The 21,784-nt window shown below is 36.9% G+C and overlaps 2 protein-coding genes across 3 annotated transcripts in view; one reads left to right on the top strand and one right to left on the bottom strand.

Annotated features, from left to right (window-relative positions):
- Positions 1-21,784, bottom strand: part of LOC106057162 (ribosomal L1 domain-containing protein 1-like) — a 187,793-nt gene that overhangs the window by 111,658 nt on the left and 54,351 nt on the right. The gene's annotated exons all lie outside the window — the stretch shown is intronic.
- LOC106051652 (ubiquitin-conjugating enzyme E2 S-like) lies at positions 1,618-20,298 on the top strand. 2 transcript variants are annotated; one of them, XM_013206854.2, is made up of 5 exons: positions 1,618-1,653; positions 5,450-5,597; positions 6,086-6,276; positions 9,320-9,456; positions 19,654-20,298. In XM_013206854.2, the coding sequence occupies exons 1-5, from the start codon at positions 1,633-1,635 to the stop codon at positions 19,781-19,783; spliced, it is 627 nt and encodes a 208-aa protein (XP_013062308.1). In that variant the 5' UTR covers positions 1,618-1,632; the 3' UTR covers positions 19,784-20,298. The 2 variants fall into 2 exon arrangements, with proteins under 2 accessions (XP_013062308.1, XP_013062309.1); XM_013206855.2 differs by lacking the exon at positions 1,618-1,653 and adding an exon at positions 1,723-2,217.

Below are 21,784 nucleotides of genomic sequence, written 5' to 3'. Positions count from 1 at the left end.
TCATTAGGCTATTTGTTGTGAATGTTTTTGCGAAAAGTACTTGAAAGAATGTGACGTAATAAATTGATTAATTCTTATGTTTAATTGTCTACAATAATTATTTCTCTGTGAGAACAGAATAAGAAATAAAAAGATGAAACAACATTTTTTTTTACTATAAATATATAACACGGTAGTCTACCGGCGGCGTAGCATACGCGCTAGTTTGCAGGGCCGGCCTTATGCCACTGCAACCCGCACTTTCATAGGACCCGCGCTAATTCTAGGTGTATAATTTTTTTTAATTAAACCATTTTATAACTTATAACAGATTTCCCGCAGCTTCATGTCGATTTACCAGAAGCTCCTGGAAATCTCCTGAAATTGTAAAATGTACGAAAAAGTCCTGGAAATATCCGGCAATTATTAAAATCTTTTGAAAACTCATACAAATCTTCTGAAATATGTAGGCAAAAATTGTCATTTTGGGGTGTCAATTAATATGGAAAACGCCAATCATACCGGCGATAAAAAAACGACATTATGCAATACCCATAATTGTGGAATCTAGTGAAAGAAGCTTCTAATGAAACTAATGAAGAATTACTTGAGGTCAACAATTCTCGTAGATAGATTGAAACATTTGGTAATTCTTGCTATTGAGCGTGACCTATATAGGAAACAGAATTCTTATGAGATGCTGTATGACTTCGCTACGCGCAAGGCTTGTGTAGTAATTCTGTGCGTAGTAAAGAATGAATAAAATGCAAAGACGAATATATTTTCTAATACAAAACCGTTTCGCATTGGGCCCCACAATGGTTAAGTCCGGCCCTGCTATTTAGTGACGGGTGAATACTACTTGTTCTTCCCCACCCTCTTTTTTTTTTCGCCTCTAAAATTACGTAGGGTAACTCTAGTCAGTCCGACTTGTAGAAATAAAAGAGTGATCTTTCCATTACTTGTTGTCCAAACTCTTGAACCATGAAGAGAATTATATTTATAGATTTTAATGTCTTTTTAATGGGTTAATAATATAACAAAATTGATTGATATAATTACTAAAAAAAATATAAAATTAAATTAAATTCCCCCTTGAAAAAAAAAATTACTGGCTTCACCCCCTCTCTTAATTCTTTTGCTATGGCGGCCTCCTTTGAAAAAAAAAAAAAACGCGGCACTTAAAAAAAAAACGCCGCTACCCTAGACCCACCCTTGAGAAACGCTAAACTTGATTAGCGACAAATAAAAGCATTTTTGCTAAAAAGAAAAGGAAAACAAATATTATCACGTGGCTAAGACATGATGCGTAAAATGCGTAATTCAATTATAGATCCTGTGGTTTCTAGGTCTATGCTATTTTAGACCTAATTTAGGCTTTTGATCTATACATGGTACTAACTATATAGTTCCATGATCTATATACCTACTTTTCGTGTACACAAAAAAAAAAAAAGGGGGGGAGGGTCACTTTCATATGTAGATATAGGTTAGGCTATAAAAAATGCTTTTTTTGAAAAATATTGTTTACATCTCGGCCTTTCTCGGCTTTAAATATAAATCTATTTTTTTTTTATTTCAAAGTATTTTCATAGGCGCTCCAAATATTATGAAGTATTTTCGAAATTATACTGATTCAACTATTTTTCATTTATGTTTTTCTTTGATACAAATGTAAGTTAAAAGAGAAGAAAATTCATTGCGAGATTTTTATTGGTCGAAATTTAAGAACCCAACATTTATCCAACCCAGCAATAAATAGTATAGATCTAGACTCTAGATTTTAGATTCTATATTTTGGAAGCGAACTCGTCATGTCGGAACATTATAGATATCATAATTATAGATCTAGATCTAGAATCTAGTATATATTTTGTGAATTAAAAAAAAAAACAGTTGTATGGCAGTTCGGTTATCAATTCTAGATAGATAATCTAGATCTAGATATACTTTTCAAAAGATCATCACGACTCTGTCTCTACCCTCACTGCACTCACTTCACTAGACTAGACTAGATCTATCATCTAGAAAAACTAGAATCTAGAATAGTTATGTTATAGAATCTTAACTTATTAAGACAGATCTAGATTCTAAGTTAAGACTAATAAAAGAGTCTAGAGTCTAGGATCTATTTAAATATTCCAAATCTAGATCTAGTATTTAGAGGTCTATAATTACTAGAAGTATAAATATAGATCTATTAATTTAACAGTAACTGTGACAGACAAAATGTCTAATGTGAGTTTAAAGTATTATAGTAATTATACTTATACTTTGTTATAGTCATTATACTTATAGTATACTAGTGCCTATAGTTATATACTTATACTATAGTATAGTACTTATTATCAGAGTATTCAGAGTTATAGTATAATATAATAATTAATAGTATAAGTATAACAAGAATTTTTCAATTAGTCTTTAGATTAATTAATCATTAATTAGAATTATTAGATATAATTATATAGAGTTGATAGTATAGACTACTATAGATACTATAATTATAATAATAGTCTAGATCTAATTATTATATAAATTATAAATATTATATCTAGATTAATCTAGAAAGCTTCATGTTAAAAAAATTAAAATTTTAAATTATTAAATTTCTACTTACTGATAGTAACTGATACTGATACCTGTGTGCTAGAAAATCTAGAGTAATTTTCGTCTTGAGAACACCCCCTATTTTCTGATATTATCAAACATCCCACAATATTTGTTAAAAAGAGACTTTAAATTTTGATAGCTATGTCAGCTATGACGAAACTAGTCCATTGTTTTTGATCTTGCTCCATTTCTTAAAAGTTCAGACACATTTGGTTTCATTTACTTACCTTAGAAACAAGGGTTTTACACAGGTTCAAAGAACACTGGTAGGACAATGCCATTTTTTTCTTCTAGGTCAGAAGAAGAGTAGGTCTGGTGTTAAGGAGATTTTTTAGAAAATTTAAGTATCATTTTCTAAATAGGCATAAAAACACACACATGTCACAGCCTTTGTATACATATATATGGGATGTTCCATAATCTTTTGTCACTAGTATCAATGACACTAACAAACCCTATTTTAATTTTGAAAATGCATATCAAAGGGATGTATTTCAATGCCGGGAAAGGAACATTTCTATGATTTATTTTGTATAACATTTACTTGCTTAATTTTGTTTTTGTCTTAGATGTTAAACCAAGTGTGATGTGAATAAGTAAAAAGAAAGGGAATATTACTAAACATAGTGCTAATGAGGGGCGGAGTTAGACATAATATGTATGAAAAAAAAGTTTTTATGAGTAGCACAATCATTTCCTGCTCTCCCTCTCTTTTATTCTATCTCTCCTTGGCGCCCTAATTATTGATTGACCAGCCCAGGTAGGTACCAAGCATAGTATCATCTACACAGTGCCAGAAAAAAAAAAACATAGCAGGAGGAACAATTATTGATTGATACCAAATTAGGTCACAATCACTGAGTGAGCGGGCTAGATTCACAGGGTCATGCAGTTGTTTTTTTTTGTTTTGGGTCAACTAGATCTAGATAGGTCACAATATATGGCCCTTTGTGAATTTGAGTGTTTAACAGAGAACATTTAAATGTACAAATTGGGCTTAACGTGTTCGCAAGATGAAAATTACCATAAAAATAAACCACCGGAGTAAATGGTTATGTCTGCACTTGATGTAGGTAAATATGTAGGTCGCATCTGGGTCTGTGTAGCCATGAAGAATACTGCATTCCTCATTAATCTTTGTATTCTGAAAACAAGCCTTATTATGTTTATTTGGCCTAGAGCACTTTTAAACCCCTCAATAAATGGCCAACATTACAATGCTCCTCAACACAATTTTCTAGTGTCTAGCCCTCAACTTCTTAGATCCATTAGTTGTAACTTGTAGCCTTCCAACCACCTGCATGATAATACCCCCCCACATACACCCACACACAATATTTTCAAATGAAATGCCCCTTCCTGCATAACAGTTTGAAAGAAGAAACATCACTATTCAAAACTAAGTCCACTTTTGATCTATTTTTATTTTGTCAGTCATAGATCTAGATATTCAGAGTGGCACCTAATACTTAATTAGAATAACCCATCTTCACAAACCATATTATACTCCCCCAAAAAACACAAACACAAACATATTCACACTTTTAATAGGCCCTTATATTCATTGTGACAATTTTTAGGACTTTAGAATAGAGGCACACTTCTAGATCTAGTCATTTAAATATTATTCTACTCATTTAGTCATTATCATGATCTAGAGTTAGTCTTTAAATTTCACTGTATTAATTTAATCCACACATACAATACATGCTTTCATACAGATGTAAAAACACATTTGGTAGTCACAATAATCTAAGGATAATCCCTCACATTCACTCTGACAATTATCTTCACCTAGAGAAGAATTGCATTGGTCTAGAGGTAAAGTTCGCTTTGCAGTGCTACTGCTAGGCATGTTGTCGTTTCCAGGGTCACTGTTTGGAGCCTCTGTCGGCGCAGTCCCTTATTTTGTGTCGCATTTAATTCACTACTTTCATTTAAAAACTTGGTCCCTGGTGCTGCTTTTCATTTATGTTCAAAATTTATGTATCATTCATAGATCTAATTTAAAAGAATTCATGGATTATAAAAAAATATTATAATATAAATTCTTATTTAGAATATAAATGTCTAGTTGAGGCCATAGTAATTATTACAGATCTAATAATACCGTCTAGAATACTGTTTTTTTTTTTTTTTTGCTTTACATGTTTCATATTTTCCTTCAGAGGTGAAGATAATTTACTTCCTAGTCCAAACCTCCAGCAGGATGATGGGGAATTCTTTAATTTATTTAAAAAAAACAACAACTTGTTTTTCTCACTCAAAGCACAGGCTCCATCAGTTGTTACACTCACCATCTTTCTCCAAGCCAACCCAACACTTTCAACACATTTCTTTATAGCATGGAATAAATACTGGCCTGAGTTTGTGTATTTAACTGAATGTTTCGAAATATTGACAATAAGAATAATCTTTTTACTTTAAGATTTTTTGAATGACATATAGAGACAATGTTTCTTTAGCCTCATCATAAGTGATAAGAATCAGAAGTTTCAATAATTTATATAGATATTTAAATTATTTATTTTTAATACATTTGCATTTTTATATTATATATAATCTGTGGGAACACATGATTTCTGTTGGTGTCATGGCCACATAAAACACTCTGGCTGGCCGCATGTGGCCCGCAGTCCGTAATTTGCACACCCCAGATCGAGTCTATTATTTTAACTACTACAGTATATAACTACATGGTCATAAACAGAGTTTAGTAAGTAACTTGACCATAAAAATGCAAACTTTAAATGTTAGTGTAGACTTTTCCCCTTCATTTTGATTGAAAAGTAATTACTGATATAAATACCTGTATTATACAATGTAGCGTCTGGAAACTTTAAATTATTGTTATTTCCAGGTATCAAATGTTGAAAATCTGTCTCCACAAATTATACGGCAAGTTTCCAAAGAAATTAGTGGACTTTGTCAAAATCCACCTGAGGGCATCAAAGTATTTATGAATGATGAAGATGTGACAGATATACAAGCTACTATTGAAGGACCTGGTAGGTTAAGATTCGTTGATTACATATGATATATTATCTTCAATGTGTTGAAAAAAAAGGGTTGTTTGATGCACACATAAAAACAGTTTGTTTGAAAATGTTAAAACATTCAAGAAGGCTTAACTCAAGGACCTGTTTTTAGAGTAGATTTTCAAAGTTGTTATGAATGAGAAATGCATAACAATCTAGAGATCGTTGATCACATTGACTCTTATATAATAGTACGTTTAGTTAACATTTGTCAGATTTTAATATTTAGGAAGGACTTGCTCACCTAATTAGGTGCATTGATCCTCAGAATTATTAGTCACATTTTTATTTTCTCAATAATTAGCTCCTATAAAAGCATTTTGGATAAAAATAAATCCTTTATAAACATTTGTATATTTTAAATTTTTAACCTCAAATAAAAAAAATATATTAAAAACAGTACTAAATAGTGTATATAAAGCTTACAATTCAAATGTTGTTTTTTTTAACTTTTGCAGCTGGTACACCATATGCAGGAGGCAATTTCCAAATGAAGTTAGTTCTGGGTAACAATTTCCCAGCAGAGCCACCAAAGGCATTTTTTCTTACCAAAATATTTCACCCAAATGTATCCAGCAATGGTGAGATCTGTGTTAACACTCTTAAAAAAGATTGGAAGCCTGAATTGGGAATTAAACACATTTTACTAGTAAGTTTTGACAGTAGGAAGAAGAGATAATTTGTGATTCAATCTAGAAAGGTTTAAAACATAAACTGTTTCACAATGTTACATAACGGTGGGTTTGCTTCTAAAGAGCCTAGAATTAGGTTATTAAGATCAACAGATCAGTGTTGAAGGTGTGCTGGCACATTCGTCTAGTGGTATATGGGTCCCTACTTATATTTCCTAGGTTATTAAGTATAACTTTTAGGTATATAATTACACTAATGTATGCAAATCATAAGACTAAACAAATTCCTAGGTAAACATACATACAAATAGGTTATTTACAATTAATATACATTAACAGACCTGCCTACCGTTACGCAAAATGCATATTCGTTACGCAAAATCTCCCAAAAATGACAGTCAGTACGCAAATACGCATTTAACCCGTCGCGTTACGCATTTCGTATCCTTTTTTTTACCCCCCTCTCTTGACTAGCTTACGAGCGGTCACGGAGGTCACGCTAAGCCGTCCTGTTGGGCGGAAGGGGGGGGAACAGAAAAGGTGGGGGAACACATTGTGTCCAGATCTAAACGTTGATTGGTTCTTAGTAGCAATTAGATTTAGTCTAAAAATGAAGAACGAGAGAGTGGCGGGTTGGTACCGTCAGTTAGCTGATACACACGGTGACCAACGTGACTTTTTTTTTTTTTTGTAAGTTCATTAGTAGAAATTAACGTATTCATTTGTATAGAAAAAAATATCGAAGTGCTATCGATTCAAAACACATTGAGTGACATTGTAGATATCTAGTCTAGATCTAGATCTGGATTCTAGATCTAGATAACTTGTTATACAGGAATAGATCCACGGCATCGGTAACACTTGAGCCCAGATCTAGAGTAGATTAGTAGATTATATTCATTATAAATTATATAGACATAGATCTAGATGCAGATCTAGTCTAGATATCATCTCTATACTATTGTATCGTCGTATTGATCTACATTTAGATTGTACATCTAATCATGACATCGAGATCTAATATTTTATATATATATATTATTAATATATATATATATATATGACAAAATAGTGGATCGCGTAAGTGTTACGCATTCTGGTGCCAAAATACGCATTTTGACCATCAGCGTTACGCATTTGGACTTTTTTTGGTAGGCAGGTCTGCATTAATGATCTAAACTAAAACTACGAAGAAAAATCAAAAGCAGCATGTATGCAGATGACCTCGCCTTAATCACCACTGAAGAATATTTAGGAACATCAAAATTTCAGCTACAAGAAGCTTTCGACAAACTCATGGAGTGGTCCAAAGACTGGGGCATGACCATCAACACCAAAAAAGATAACATACACCATCTTCTCACTATCAAACAAACCAGCAAACAATAAAATTAACTCTATATAAGGAAGCTCTAGAAAAAAAATAACAGTCCTACATATCTTGAACTCTCATATGACGCGAGACTAAGTTGGAAAAAACAAATAGAAAAAATACAGAGTGAAGGCATCCAAAGATTATCTCTTAAGAAAAAATTAGCTGGCAGCGACTTGGGAGCTAATCACAACATTCTAAAAAAGACAAACACCAGTTTCATCAGACCCACTCTAGAATACGGTGTCACAGCTTGGGGCTCAGCAGCCAAAACCAACTTACAGAAAATAGATAAGGTACAAAATATAGGCCTAAGGATTATGACAGGAGCAATAAAAACAAAACCTTTAAAGCTTTGGAGGAAATCGCTGCCCTGGTTTTGGATGAAAGAAGAGAGAGAAAAAAACCTGTCCCTCTTCACCAAAATAGAACCCTTAGAGAGGCATCCACTCAAATCCAAAATCCACAAGACTGGACCCAAAACCAGATAAAAAAGAACTCATTTTGTTCAGGAATCACAGAACCTTAAAAAGAAATACCAATTAGGAAATTTATTTGAAATATAACTATTGAGTCAACGAAGCAGCATAATGCTTTTCCTCCCTGAGACCATCGAAAACGTAACAAAAAAATCTGATCACAACCAAACAGAGCTCAAGGAATTAGTGAACTAATTTCTAAAAACCCATTACCCCTCAACTAAAGGGTCTGAGTTTACACTGATGGATCCTCTAAAAATCCAACACAAACAGAGGAGCTGGCATACTAATTGAATGGAGAAAGACTGGAAAAGTCAATTGCAACTGGTGATCTCTCAGACAGCCATAGAGCAGAATGGCAAGCACTTGAACTAGCAGCTACAACACTAATAAATTACCCATGTACACCAAACAGCCTAATTGTCTTACTGACTGATGCCAAAACAGTCCTCCAAAGCCTGAAAAATTTGGATATTTCCTATATAAAGTAACTCAGGACAGCTCTTGTAAACCTTAACAACAGCAAGGAAACTGTTCTTCAATGGGTTCCAGCACACATTGAATTAGAAGGCAGGCCATACTGGCCAAAGATGGAAGAACAAACAAACAAACATGAAAATTCCACTTTACCCAGAAGAAATGTTGAAAATAATTTAGTGTAGAATAAATGAGAATTGGACCAGCTCACATCCCAATTACAAGAAAAAGGATGCTTATTATAAGCTATCTCAACATAACCAATGCATTATTTTTTTGACTCAGAACCGGACACAACAAAATGAGACAACATATGTTCGGAAGCTAAAAGTCAGGATTAGCGAAACCTGCCCTTGTGGAGCATCACCAGATAGCCCTGACCATGTCCTTCAAAGCTGCATACTATATCAAAAGGCCATTTGAGACTGATAATAGCGATAGTGAAGAAAAAATCTATGCAACTGCTAGATCTAATATTGACAGTGTTAGATTTAGTCAAACTGGAGAGTGGAATGCAACTAAATAACATGTGATATTTAAATGTTATTGAGCTCTGTAGACCTATGGATGCTTTGAGACATGCCACTAATCCCTAGCACAATTTTTCTCTATTATAAAAGAAAGTTTTTTAATATTTATTAGTTGTTTTTTTTTTATATTGATTGATTTGCAGTTATATCCTTCCTGACAACTGTTAAGAGCTAATTTCACTATTATTCTATATATTTCTAGACTGTCAAATGTTTGCTGATTGTGCCTAATCCTGAGTCTGCCTTGAATGCTGAAGCAGGGAAATTATTACTTGAACAATATGAAGATTATTCACAGAGGGCAAAGATGTTTACTGAAATTCATGCTAAGCCACTTAGGTGAGTCATTCTTAGAAAAAAACAAGATTACAAAGACAGTTTGTGTGGAAACACAAACTCAAAATCGGCCCCCGAAGTGGTCCACCCAGGCAGGAAAAAAGGCAGGTTTCAATATTTTCAGAAGAATATCTGTATTAAATTCTATCAGAAGTGGTCCACCCCGGCAGCTAAAAAGGGCGGTTTCAATATTTTCAAAAAGAATATCATAATGAAATTCTATCAAAGGCAATTAACAGAAGAATGCAGAAAGAAGGTTGACAGATCCTGTGTGGTGCCCCAAAGGTCCAACAGACCAAGGAATAGGTGAAAGTGAATGTGAAGTTAGATGTGAACCTGGCCTAACTGATGTCTTATAATGAGTATCTAATTGATTTAATTGTTTTGTAAAGGGTCCATCTCTTATTTAAAGGCTCAAGAAAAAAACCTTTCTGTTAAAAAAAAAATTCCTTTAGAAAAATTCCGTTAGTTTTGTGTTCCATAGGGTTGCGGTTATTCTGCAGTTCACGCGATAATATGAATAAATGCGTATTAATTGTTGTTTTAAATTAAGTCCAAACTTATTTGCATAGTAAATAGATTTTTTCTCCATAAAAAAAAAGTTAATGTAGTATTTAATTTGACAGAACTTACATAACTTAGCAATACAATTGTATAAAATATTTTTTGATCAAAAATCTAAAGCCATTTGCATAAATATGTTAAAAATATGGTAAATAGTCATCTCCCCTACTAAAGAACCTCCAGTGTTTGGTACTATTAATAGTGAATAGTTGTGAAAGTGGTGTATTTTTATAAAAAAAACTGCTCGCATAAGTAATAAGGGGTTGGCAGGGTTCGTAGCGCTCCTAAAAAATGAAAAGTCTCCAAAATCCTAAAATTCTCCTAAAAATTGATAGAATTCTCCTAAAATTTTGCCCACTCTCCTAAAATTTTTACCCAAAATTTTAAAAAAATATAATTTTGCTTATTTTTGTAAAAAATGTGGGGGAAAAAACAACAGCGTAACTAGGCATTCCGATCGCATTATGTTACGGCTGGCTGTGTTAATGAGCTGACCAGTGACACGACTACACCGCCTTGTGATTGAATATGACCTTGGCTTAAGCAAGCTTTGCACCTGGCATTTTTTTTTTTTTTTGAAGGCAGCGTAGAAATGATTGTTTCCTTTCATTGTTATGACTGAAGATGCACTAGATTTAGTGTGTAGTGACTATAATTAAAGCAATTACCAGCCTAATGTGTAGGCTACAACCCTTCGGGCCCTCCCTCACCTCAAATCTTCTTGTAACAGTAAGAGTGTAATAGTAGCCTATCTAGAGTTAGATTTTAGTAAATTTAATTATGTCAAGTGTAATTAGTAGCCTATCTAGAGTTAGATTTTAGTAAATTTAATTATGTCAAGTGTAATTAGTAGCCTATCTAGAGTTAGATTTTAGTAAGTTTATGTCAAGTGTAATTAGTAGCCTATCTAGAGTTAGATTTTAGTAAATTTAATTATGTTGATACAGATTACTCCAGAAATACGCTAGATTATACATTTACGCTAAATCAGTAGAATCTAGGGACACAGCCGTGAAAAGTCTGCAAATTTAAGTGACTTAGGTCTAGAGTCTATATTTACCGTAGATTCATTGAAGATAATTCGCACACAGCCGTGAAAGGTCTGCAAATTTTAGTGATTTATAGTTAGAATTTATAGAGTCTAGACCTACGATAGATTCAGTGAAGATAATTCTCTCACAGTCGTGAAAAGTTCGCGAATTTTAGTGGCTTAGAATCTATAGAGTCTATTATAGATTTTAGATCTACGATAGATTCAGTGAAGATAATTCGCACACAGCCTTAAAAAGTCTGCGAAATTTAGTGACTTAGATCTAGAGTATAGATTTCTGGTAGATTCAGTGAAGATAATTCTCACTCAGCCGTGAAAGTCAGGGAATTTTAGTGACTTAGATCTAGACTCTAAATTTGGTAGATTCAGTGAAGATAATTTGCACACAGCCGTGAAAAGCTTGTGGATTTTAGTGACTTAGATCAAGAGTCTGGATCTACTGTAGATTTAACGAAAATATTTCACATACAGCTGTGAAAAGTCCGTAAAAGTTATTTCGGTTGTAAAAGCAAGGGAAACTACATAGATCAAGTTGAAAAAGAAATTCTGCTTGGAAAAAAAACTCTAATAACAGGTCTAATACCCCTCCCCCCATTCAAAAGCCATTATTTAGGCAAATGTTAATTAAACATACACATAGGCCTATATATTACAGGCTCTATTTATGAGGAGGATTTAACTTTAGTCAATAAAAGAAATAAGAATAAAACATTACCTCAAATGCTCACCATGACTCTATCTATAAGATACACATAGAAACTAAAAATGTGCATTTCCATCACAGAGAATTATGAAGGCATCTCTAAGAATGTTTCTTATTTTAAAAAATGGAATAGCAACCATTTGTAATGTTCTTTAACTCCTTATCTCCGTAGTGATTTTCCTCGTTCCGATAAAATTATTCATTTTGCTCATTTGTATTTCACTATCCTGTTATGATAAAACTTCAATAACTTTTGTGTTTGATATCAGAAAATGTTATATTTGGTATCGAATCATAAGGAATGTATGCTCTTTTTACACAACAAAAATTAAAGTTTATAAATCAAAAATCAAATTAGTTCAATGAAGGTCAAATCAACGTTGGCATCATCAATTAGGAGAGAAAGAGTTAATAAATCTTTGGAAAAAAAATGGTTGTTTGAGGTTTTGGGATGACAGTCAAGTTGTTACTTGATTAAAAGATAACTTTCATTACATTTTCTGTGGACATACCACAGCTGATGACATTTCTGTTTTGAGTGGGATGTTGTCAAATTATTTATTATTTCTAAAATCAAGTAACAATAATTGATTTGATAAATGCATAGTTTTATGTATGTTTTACAATCTATCATGCAAACGTACCGGACACACACACACACACATATATATATATATATATATATATATATATATATATATATATATATTGTTATAAACTTGGTGGTGGCACAGAGAGGGGTAGTGGTGTGTGTGTAGTCAGCCGACGCAAATCGCCCCAGGCCAGCGCTAGACGAGCGGTCAACCGTGACGAGCTAAGACGGTCAGCCGAGTCGAGTGTCAACAGGACAGTTCGGGAAAGATCGCCGTCGTGAACAGAGCTCAGGAGCGTCACGAGAGTTGTAGTCATCTGACCACCTAGAAACGTCGAGCGGCGTTCTGTCAGGTTCGAGAAGGCCAGTAGGGACCCTATATAAGAGCGGAGGCGACGCAGTCAAGACGGTTCAGAAAGCGGGTTCACGACAGGAGTTCAGAACACGGTCGACTACAGCACAGTTCAACGGTGTGGTTCTGTACGGAGCATTACGACGGTTCAGTGCGGAGTACTGTCAAGTACAGTTGAGACGAACGGTGTCTTGATCTTGGTCTGTGATCGAGTCCGACACAACGAGCCCAAGTGTGTGAAGTCAGTCCCGAACTGTTGAACCCAGTGCAAGCCCGGAACGAGACGGAGAGGCCAGTGCAAGACTCGATACGGCGGAACGGTGTTATCGGAGAGATATTTGTTATCGCAGAGCTATTTGTACTGTTCTGCGTGCTGCCAATTGTACAGTATTGGCTGTTATTTATGGACATTAAACCTTTACGTTATTTTGGAGCCCTGACTTGTCAAGTTCTTTAAGTTGGTGGTGTATGGTGCAGTTTGCAGAGAGCCTGGATAGTGAGATTCGTAACAACTGGTGTCAGAAGTGGGATTGGATCGGAATCGGATTGGATCGGATCTACTATGGCTCGTCTGAAACTGCTGTACGAACTTGAATTTAGTGAACTGAAGGAAGAACTCCGTGATCAAGACCTGAAAACGAGCAGAAATAAAGAAACCTTACAAGCACGCCTCCGAGAATGTATAGTCGAAGAAGAGGAAGATCCAGACACGTATCTGTTTGAAGTCGCACCAGATTTTGGAGAGTTCATTCGGGCTATGAGTGTGACACTGAAGAAGTACACCGAGGACATCTGTAGAGAGATTAAAGAGATAGGTACCTCAGTGAAAGAAGTGACGAGCCCCGTGGTCAAAACGATGGACGTGGTGGAAGAAACCCTGTACGACCAAAGAGACTTGAAAGATAAAGGAGTTGCGCCATCATTAAACAATGATCTACTACCCACCCAAAGCCATGAAGAAATATGCAGTAACAACGGCAATGCTGATGAAGATGGTGCTGCCTGTGAATCCAAAGACAAGGAATACAGACCTGAGAATCAGAAAGAGAGCAAGGAAGAGACAAGAAAATCGGTCTACAGTCCAACAGAAGCTTGTGATGCAGCTGTACCTGATATGAGCACCTCAAACAACAAGACAGATCAAGTGAACGTTGTGCCCACGACCATGCCTGTTGCTGACGGACTTTTGCAAATCAAAAGTCACCTACAAAGGTTGGACCCTACTGACGTTTATCAAGATTCTCAGACCAGTGAGAGGAGCCGTGGTGGTGATCATGAGAACCCATTGAAACCTGATGAAACCGTTGAGAGACATATACGATTCGAGAGATACCAGTCGGGTCCGAACCTAACAGACGTTGGTCCAGCTGCCAAGACTTGAGCGGAAAGTCCTGATGGTGGTGAAGAAAGCCGAATGGAGCCTGAAGCCGAAGACGAGGGACCTTTGCACGAGGAGTGTTGCCAACCTGCCCCACGAGCATGCTATCCAGACAAGGCTGAAGATGATGACCTGTCCCACAATTCCCTGCCCTGTGGATTTGGAGCCCATCCTAGTCCTTCTTCGCAAAGCCCTATGAAGTCACCTCTTTGGCCATCGATCTTGGTATTCCCAGCCCTTACATCCTATACCTTTCCATGTGCCAAACGGCTGCCCTCAATACCGAACGACAAGAGAGCGACGCGACCACGACATCACAGCAGTCACATGAAGACCAACTGGCGGAGAAGTAGAAGGCTACTTTTGTTGAATGCAAGATGGATGACGATGCAACCTCGATATCACTGCAGCCACATGAAGACCAACTGGCGGAGAAGAAGAAGGCGACTTTTGCTGAGTGCAATATGGATGACCATGCGATCACGAGGTCGATGCAACCACATGAAGGCTAACTGGAGGAAAAGAAGAAAACGTTTTCTGAACTCAACGTGGATGGCGATGAAAGCACGATGGCGAAGCAACCAGGTTAAGGCCAACTGGAGGAAGAGAAGGAAGCGACCATTGCTGACTGCAACTTGGATGGCTCCATCAAGCTCAAGAGGCAAGCCAACTGCCACTGATCGACCCTCGCCTGCAGCGATGAAACTTTACAGCCAATGTCATGATGTTGATTCTGTCCGGGACGGACAGATCTAAGGAGGGGGCAGTGTTATAAACTTGGTGGTGGCACAGAGAGGGGTAGTGGTGTGTGTGTAGTCAGCCGACGCAAATCGCCCCAGGCCAGCGCTAGACGAGCGGTCAACCGTGACGAGCTAAGACGGTCAGCCGAGTCGAGTGTCAACAGGACAGTTCGGGAAAGATCGCCGTCGTGAACAGAGCTCAGGAGCGTCACGAGAGTTGTAGTCATCTGACCACCTAGAAACGTCGAGCGGCGTTCTGTCAGGTTCGAGAAGGCCAGTAGGGACCCTATATAAGAGCGGAGGCGACGCAGTCAAGACGGTTCAGAAAGCGGGTTCACGACAGGAGTTCAGAACACGGTCGACTACAGCACAGTTCAACGGTGTGGTTCTGTACGGAGCATTACGACGGTTCAGTGCGGAGTACTGTCAAGTACAGTTGAGACGAACGGTGTCTTGATCTTGGTCTGTGATCGAGTCCGACACAACGAGCCCAAGTGTGTGAAGTCAGTCCCGAACTGTTGAACCCAGTGCAAGCCCGGAACGAGACGGAGAGGCCAGTGCAAGACTCGATACGGCGGAACGGTGTTATCGGAGAGATATTTGTTATCGCAGAGCTATTTGTACTGTTCTGCGTGCTGCCAATTGTACAGTATTGGCTGTTATTTATGGACATTAAACCTTTACGTTATTTTGGAGCCCTGACTTGTCAAGTTCTTTAAGTTGGTGGTGTATGGTGCAGTTTGCAGAGAGCCTGGATAGTGAGATTCGTAACAACTGGTGTCAGAAGTGGGATTGGATCGGAATCGGATTGGATCGGATCTACTATGGCTCGTCTGAAACTGCTGTACGAACTTGAATTTAGTGAACTGAAGGAAGAACTCCGTGATCAAGACCTGAAAACGAGCGGAAATAAAGAAACCTTACAAGCACGCCTCCGAGAATGTATAGTCGAAGAAGAGGAAGATCCAGACACGTATCTGTTTGAAGTCGCACCAGATTTTGGAGAGTTCATTCGGGCTATGAGTGTGACACTGAAGAAGTACACCGAGGACATCTGTAGAGAGATTAAAGAGATAGGTACCTCAGTGAAAGAAGTGACGAGCCCCGTGGTCAAAACGATGGACGTGGTGGAAGAAACCCTGTACGACCAAAGAGACTTGAAAGATAAAGGAGTTGCGCCATCATTAAACAATGATCTACTACCCACCCAAAGCCATGAAGAAATATGCAGTAACAACGGCAATGCTGATGAAGATGGTGCTGCCTGTGAATCCAAAGACAAGGAATACAGACCTGAGAATCAGAAAGAGAGCAAGGAAGAGACAAGAAAATCGGTCTACAGTCCAACAGAAGCTTGTGATGCAGCTGTACCTGATATGAGCACCTCAAACAACAAGACAGATCAAGTGAACGTTGTGCCCACGACCATGCCTGTTGCTGACGGACTTTTGCAAATCAAAAGTCACCTACAAAGGTTGGACCCTACTGACGTTTATCAAGATTCTCAGACCAGTGAGAGGAGCCGTGGTGGTGATCATGAGAACCCATTGAAACCTGATGAAACCGTTGAGAGACATATACGATTCGAGAGATACCAGTCGGGTCCGAACCTAACAGACGTTGGTCCAGCTGCCAAGACTTGAGCGGAAAGTCCTGATGGTGGTGAAGAAAGCCGAATGGAGCCTGAAGCCGAAGACGAGGGACCTTTGCACGAGGAGTGTTGCCAACCTGCCCCACGAGCATGCTATCCAGACAAGGCTGAAGATGATGACCTGTCCCACAATTCCCTGCCCTGTGGATTTGGAGCCCATCCTAGTCCTTCTTCGCAAAGCCCTATGAAGTCACCTCTTTGGCCATCGATCTTGGTATTCCCAGCCCTTACATCCTATACCTTTCCATGTGCCAAACGGCTGCCCTCAATACCGAACGACAAGAGAGCGACGCGACCACGACATCACAGCAGTCACATGAAGACCAACTGGCGGAGAAGTAGAAGGCTACTTTTGTTGAATGCAAGATGGATGACGATGCAACCTCGATATCACTGCAGCCACATGAAGACCAACTGGCGGAGAAGAAGAAGGCGACTTTTGCTGAGTGCAATATGGATGACCATGCGATCACGAGGTCGATGCAACCACATGAAGGCTAACTGGAGGAAAAGAAGAAAACGTTTTCTGAACTCAACGTGGATGGCGATGAAAGCACGATGGCGAAGCAACCAGGTTAAGGCCAACTGGAGGAAGAGAAGGAAGCGACCATTGCTGACTGCAACTTGGATGGCTCCATCAAGCTCAAGAGGCAAGCCAACTGCCACTGATCGACCCTCGCCTGCAGCGATGAAACTTTACAGCCAATGTCATGATGTTGATTCTGTCCGGGACGGACAGATCTAAGGAGGGGGCAGTGTTATAAACTTGGTGGTGGCACAGAGAGGGGTAGTGGTGTGTGTGTAGTCAGCCGACGCAAATCGCCCCAGGCCAGCGCTAGACGAGCGGTCAACCGTGACGAGCTAAGACGGTCAGCCGAGTCGAGTGTCAACAGGACAGTTCGGGAAAGATCGCCGTCGTGAACAAAGCTCAGGAGCGTCACGAGAGTTGTAGTCATCTGACCACCTAGAAACGTCGAGCGGCGTTCTGTCCGGTTCGAGAAGGCCAGTAGGGACCCTATATAAGAGCGGAGGCGACGCAGTCAAGACGGTTCAGAAAGCGGGTTCACGACAGGAGTTCAGAACACGGTCGACTACAGCACAGTTCAACGGTGTGGTTCTGTACGGAGCATTACGACGGTTCAGTGCGGAGTACTGTCAAGTACAGTTGAGACGAACGGCGTCTTGATCTTGGTCTGTGATCGAGTCCGACACAACGAGCCCAAGTGTGTGAAGTCAGTCCCGAACTGTTGAACCCAGTGCAAGCCCGGAACGAGACGGAGAGGCCAGTGCAAGACTCGATACGGCGGAACGGTGTTATCGGAGAGATATTTGTTATCGCAGAGCTATTTGTACTGTTCTACGTGCTGCCAATTGTACAGTATTGGCTGTTATTTATGGACATTAAACCTTTACGTTATTTTGGAGCCCTGACTTGTCAAGTTCTTTAAGTTGGTGGTGTATGGTGCAGTTTGCAGAGAACCTGGATAGTGAGATTCGTAACAATATATATATATATATATATATATAGTATATATATATATATAGTACTTCATGATATTCGGCTGGAGCCGAATATTGCCGAATAGTAAAATATGATATTCAGCCGAAGCTGGAGCCGAATACCTACATGTCTTGAAAATACTTGTGTTGTTGAACATTTTTCAAAACTGTTAAATACCATACCTATATTTGTATTATTCTTTTTTTTCTTTTATATACCTTATTATTGTTTTAAACTCTGTTACTGATTGATGAATTAAATCTTAACAGTATTTATAAACAGGCCTAATTAACTAATCTGTGTAGCTTGAGTGTGTTTATGTACGAGGCCTCCAACAGTAAAGGGTGTGTGTGGGATGGTCAATGTAAAATATGTATATATAAATATTTAACTAATTACTAATGTAAATCTCTCAAAAGTAAAGTGCAATCTGGCTTGTTTAGTTGGTGGATGTATGTGTTCATGAATTTCAGACCAACAACTGATCATCATGCTTGTCATTTAAAGTCCAAGAACCGGTTCTGGCTTCAAGGGCTTAATACTGATAGTAGCTGTTTGTTAATAGTTAAGCGTTGTAGGTCAATATTTATTGTTTTAGATTAATTCATTTGCTGCAAACGATATTTTATTAACAGCAGGAAACATCCATTGTACCTATTTATAGTTTGAACCTTAGCCGAAGCATAGATTTAATTGTAGTCTGTAGGCCTATTATTGATATCTATGTTTAGATCTACAGTTGCAAGGAACTAAGAGCATTAGGAAAACCAACTATAGAAGAAAAAAACTCACCCACACCCTCCATACCAAAAAAACATAAATAGACTGTGTTCAACTGATTTTAACAACCTGGTCAGATAGACGTAGTGGGCATACACATAGCCCTAGTGTAGTGTGTATAGTTGATGGTGTTGACCATCACACGTTTTTTCCTTGGGCATACACAATAGTGTTGAGTAGTCAGGCAAAAAAGATAACACATTGGCATGGTCAGTCCAGCATGTAGATAAATTATATCGATACATAGTTAGAAATGTTTCTTAACATTCCAGCATATTTTTTCTTTGTTTGTTAGAACTAATTATATATATATATATATATATCATACATTTCATCCTTTAAAAAACTCCTAAAATTTTGTCATAGAAAAGTGCTACTAACCCTGGGTTGGGGGCAGAGAGAGAGGAGACTATATGGGTGAGAATTAAAGATGCGCAGGGTGCAAAAAAAAACAACTAAAAAAGTGGGAGTCCATTGAGATAAGGAGAGGGGAAGAAGGAGTAAAGGAGACTTTATGGGCCAGAACTACAATTCTCAGGGGGAAAAAAGGGGGGTGGAGGGTCCAGAGATGAGAGAAAGAGCGGACCATTTAATTTTAACGTAGCACATACTAGAATTCATAAGCTTAAAAGTATGTTAGAGGGGATAGTTAAAATGAGTGTTTTTTTATTGGAAGTGCAAAAAAACAACTAGGTATTGGAGGTTCCAGCCCAAAACAAAACAAAATATATATCCTGGGAACAAATCAGTGGGTGTAGTCAATGTGTATTGCTTGTAAGATCTATCCCAAATTAAAAATGCCCTTTACTAATACTACTGTTCCTATACTGATTTTTTAAAATAATTTTATAAATGTACTCATCAGTAATGTTATATAATTTTTTTCAGGGCTACAGAGGAGAATGTTTCTACTGAAGATAAATCTGTGGATGGGCCATTAGCAAAAAAGCATGCTGGTGATAAAAAGCTGCTGGATAAAAAGAAACGTGATAAAAAGAAAACTTTAAAGCGCTTGTGACCCATTTCTGCCATTTAAAAAAAATCATATTTATTTATCATCTCTCATAATTCTCATTTGATTATAACATGTTGATAATGGAGTAAATAGTTTATATGATAGTGTGCGAAAACTTATGCACTTTGATATAATTTTTACTCATTTTATATTTGTTTCTACTTTGTCCCCCTTCATCTTATGCTATTAAAAAAAAATTAATAGATTAAATTTATAAGTGGATTTTCAATAAGAGAAAAAAAAAGGAATGCTCAAACAGAAGTCCTACCCTAATTTCATACATCAAACATTGGCAAAACATTTTTATATTATTTCTAATGTCTACTGTTTATAGCACTAGTTTGTGTTACTAATGTTTTATATTGTATCATACTATTTAAATGAAACCAGTATATAAGCAAGACATTGGACAGAAGAAAATGGGATCTAATAATATATTGTAAATGTTGGTGTGTGATTGTGGGCAGCTCATTTCATATTTGTCAGTCAGAGAAATAAATTTCTCCTATTGATTTTAACTTTCTTTGTTTAGTGTGTGATTTTGTTCATAAAATTAGGTTCAGGAAAGTATTAGAATAAATGGATGTTACCATTTCAAAACTGTTTGATATACGGTACATTGTATTAAAATGTAAAATGTCACAGACAAAACAGAGTTGGTAACATAAATGACTACTAAACAAAATGGGGAGAGGCAAAGCCAGTAAATTTATTTTCTAAGGGCTATGACTTTCAAATAAAATGAATTAAAATATTTTAAGTAAGAGGGGTTGTTTTATCTATCGCATGAGGACTAACCCTTCTGATTATGTTCGGCTCTTTATCCAGAATGCTCACTGACTCAAAAAACAAAACAAACTTTTTGTCTGATATGTCCACATGAATGAGTGGCCACAGACTTGTACCAATAATACTTGAACATGTAAGAACCCTTATTAGAGATCTTAAAACAGATGCAAGAGAAAGTCAAGTTAGTCTAAACTCAGATAAGATATGATATATAAGATATTCAACAATACTTTGTTCATATTTCAACACTGGTTCATCACTAAGAAGAGATTCACAAATAATTCTTTGGCATTTTGGAAGCTTCAAGATTTTTGTTTTCAAAAGAAAAGTACCACAGACCCAATTGACTGAAAGAACTTGAAATGTCAGGAAAGTTATTTCTCCCACTTCCAATTCTCTGATTGAAACTTTGCACATTTATTCATTGTTACTAACAAAATATAAATCAATCCAAATATTAACTAATTAATTAGTGGTAATTAATTTAGTTTGATATTAAGGACAATAAACCTGATAGAAATGGCTGTTAGTAATTCTTCCCCTTAGATTAGCTTTGTGTTTTCTTAAAATTATTTTTCTTCTTATAATTATTTTTGTGTGGTGCATTTGTTGACATTGCTATTCCCTGATTCAAAAGTGAATGCAATTAAATATTTGAACTGCTTGCAAAATTTCTTATTGTGTAGAGTCCGAAAGGTATATTTTTTATACAACAATTAAAAAGAGAAAAATAGTATATTCATTTACTAAGTACAGTAATTGAAATTCTTACAAGATAGCTGCTAAAAATTCAAAACAAACTAGAAAGACATGCCATGTTAACTTTATCAGATACACACATAAGCATTTGCCCTGTAAATTCTAGTACCGTATCTCTTTTACTTATTTGACCTTGTGAACTGCAAATAAACACATCTATAGAACAAGTAAAGGCATATAAATATCTTGGCGTTATCATTAATAACAAACTTTCATGGGAAGACCACCTTGGAACTCTGACAAAGAAAACAGCCCAGCAACTATTTTTTCTATACAAACACAATAGCTTTAAACTAAACAAGAAGATCCTAGATTTTACGGCACAACTATACAAAATCTGCTAACAAACGGAATAACTTGTTGGCAAGGCAACGCTTTATCTAAACTGTTGCGACGTCTAGAAAACATCATAAAAAGGGCATAAACAATTACAGTCACAACATTATCATACCGTTT

The sequence above is a fragment of the Biomphalaria glabrata genome, chromosome 2, assembly GCF_947242115.1.
Source record: "Biomphalaria glabrata chromosome 2, xgBioGlab47.1, whole genome shotgun sequence".
NCBI lineage: Eukaryota > Metazoa > Mollusca > Gastropoda > Planorbidae > Biomphalaria > Biomphalaria glabrata.
Note: the sequence above shows the minus strand (reverse complement) of the source record. Positions and strands in the feature narration are given on the sequence as shown.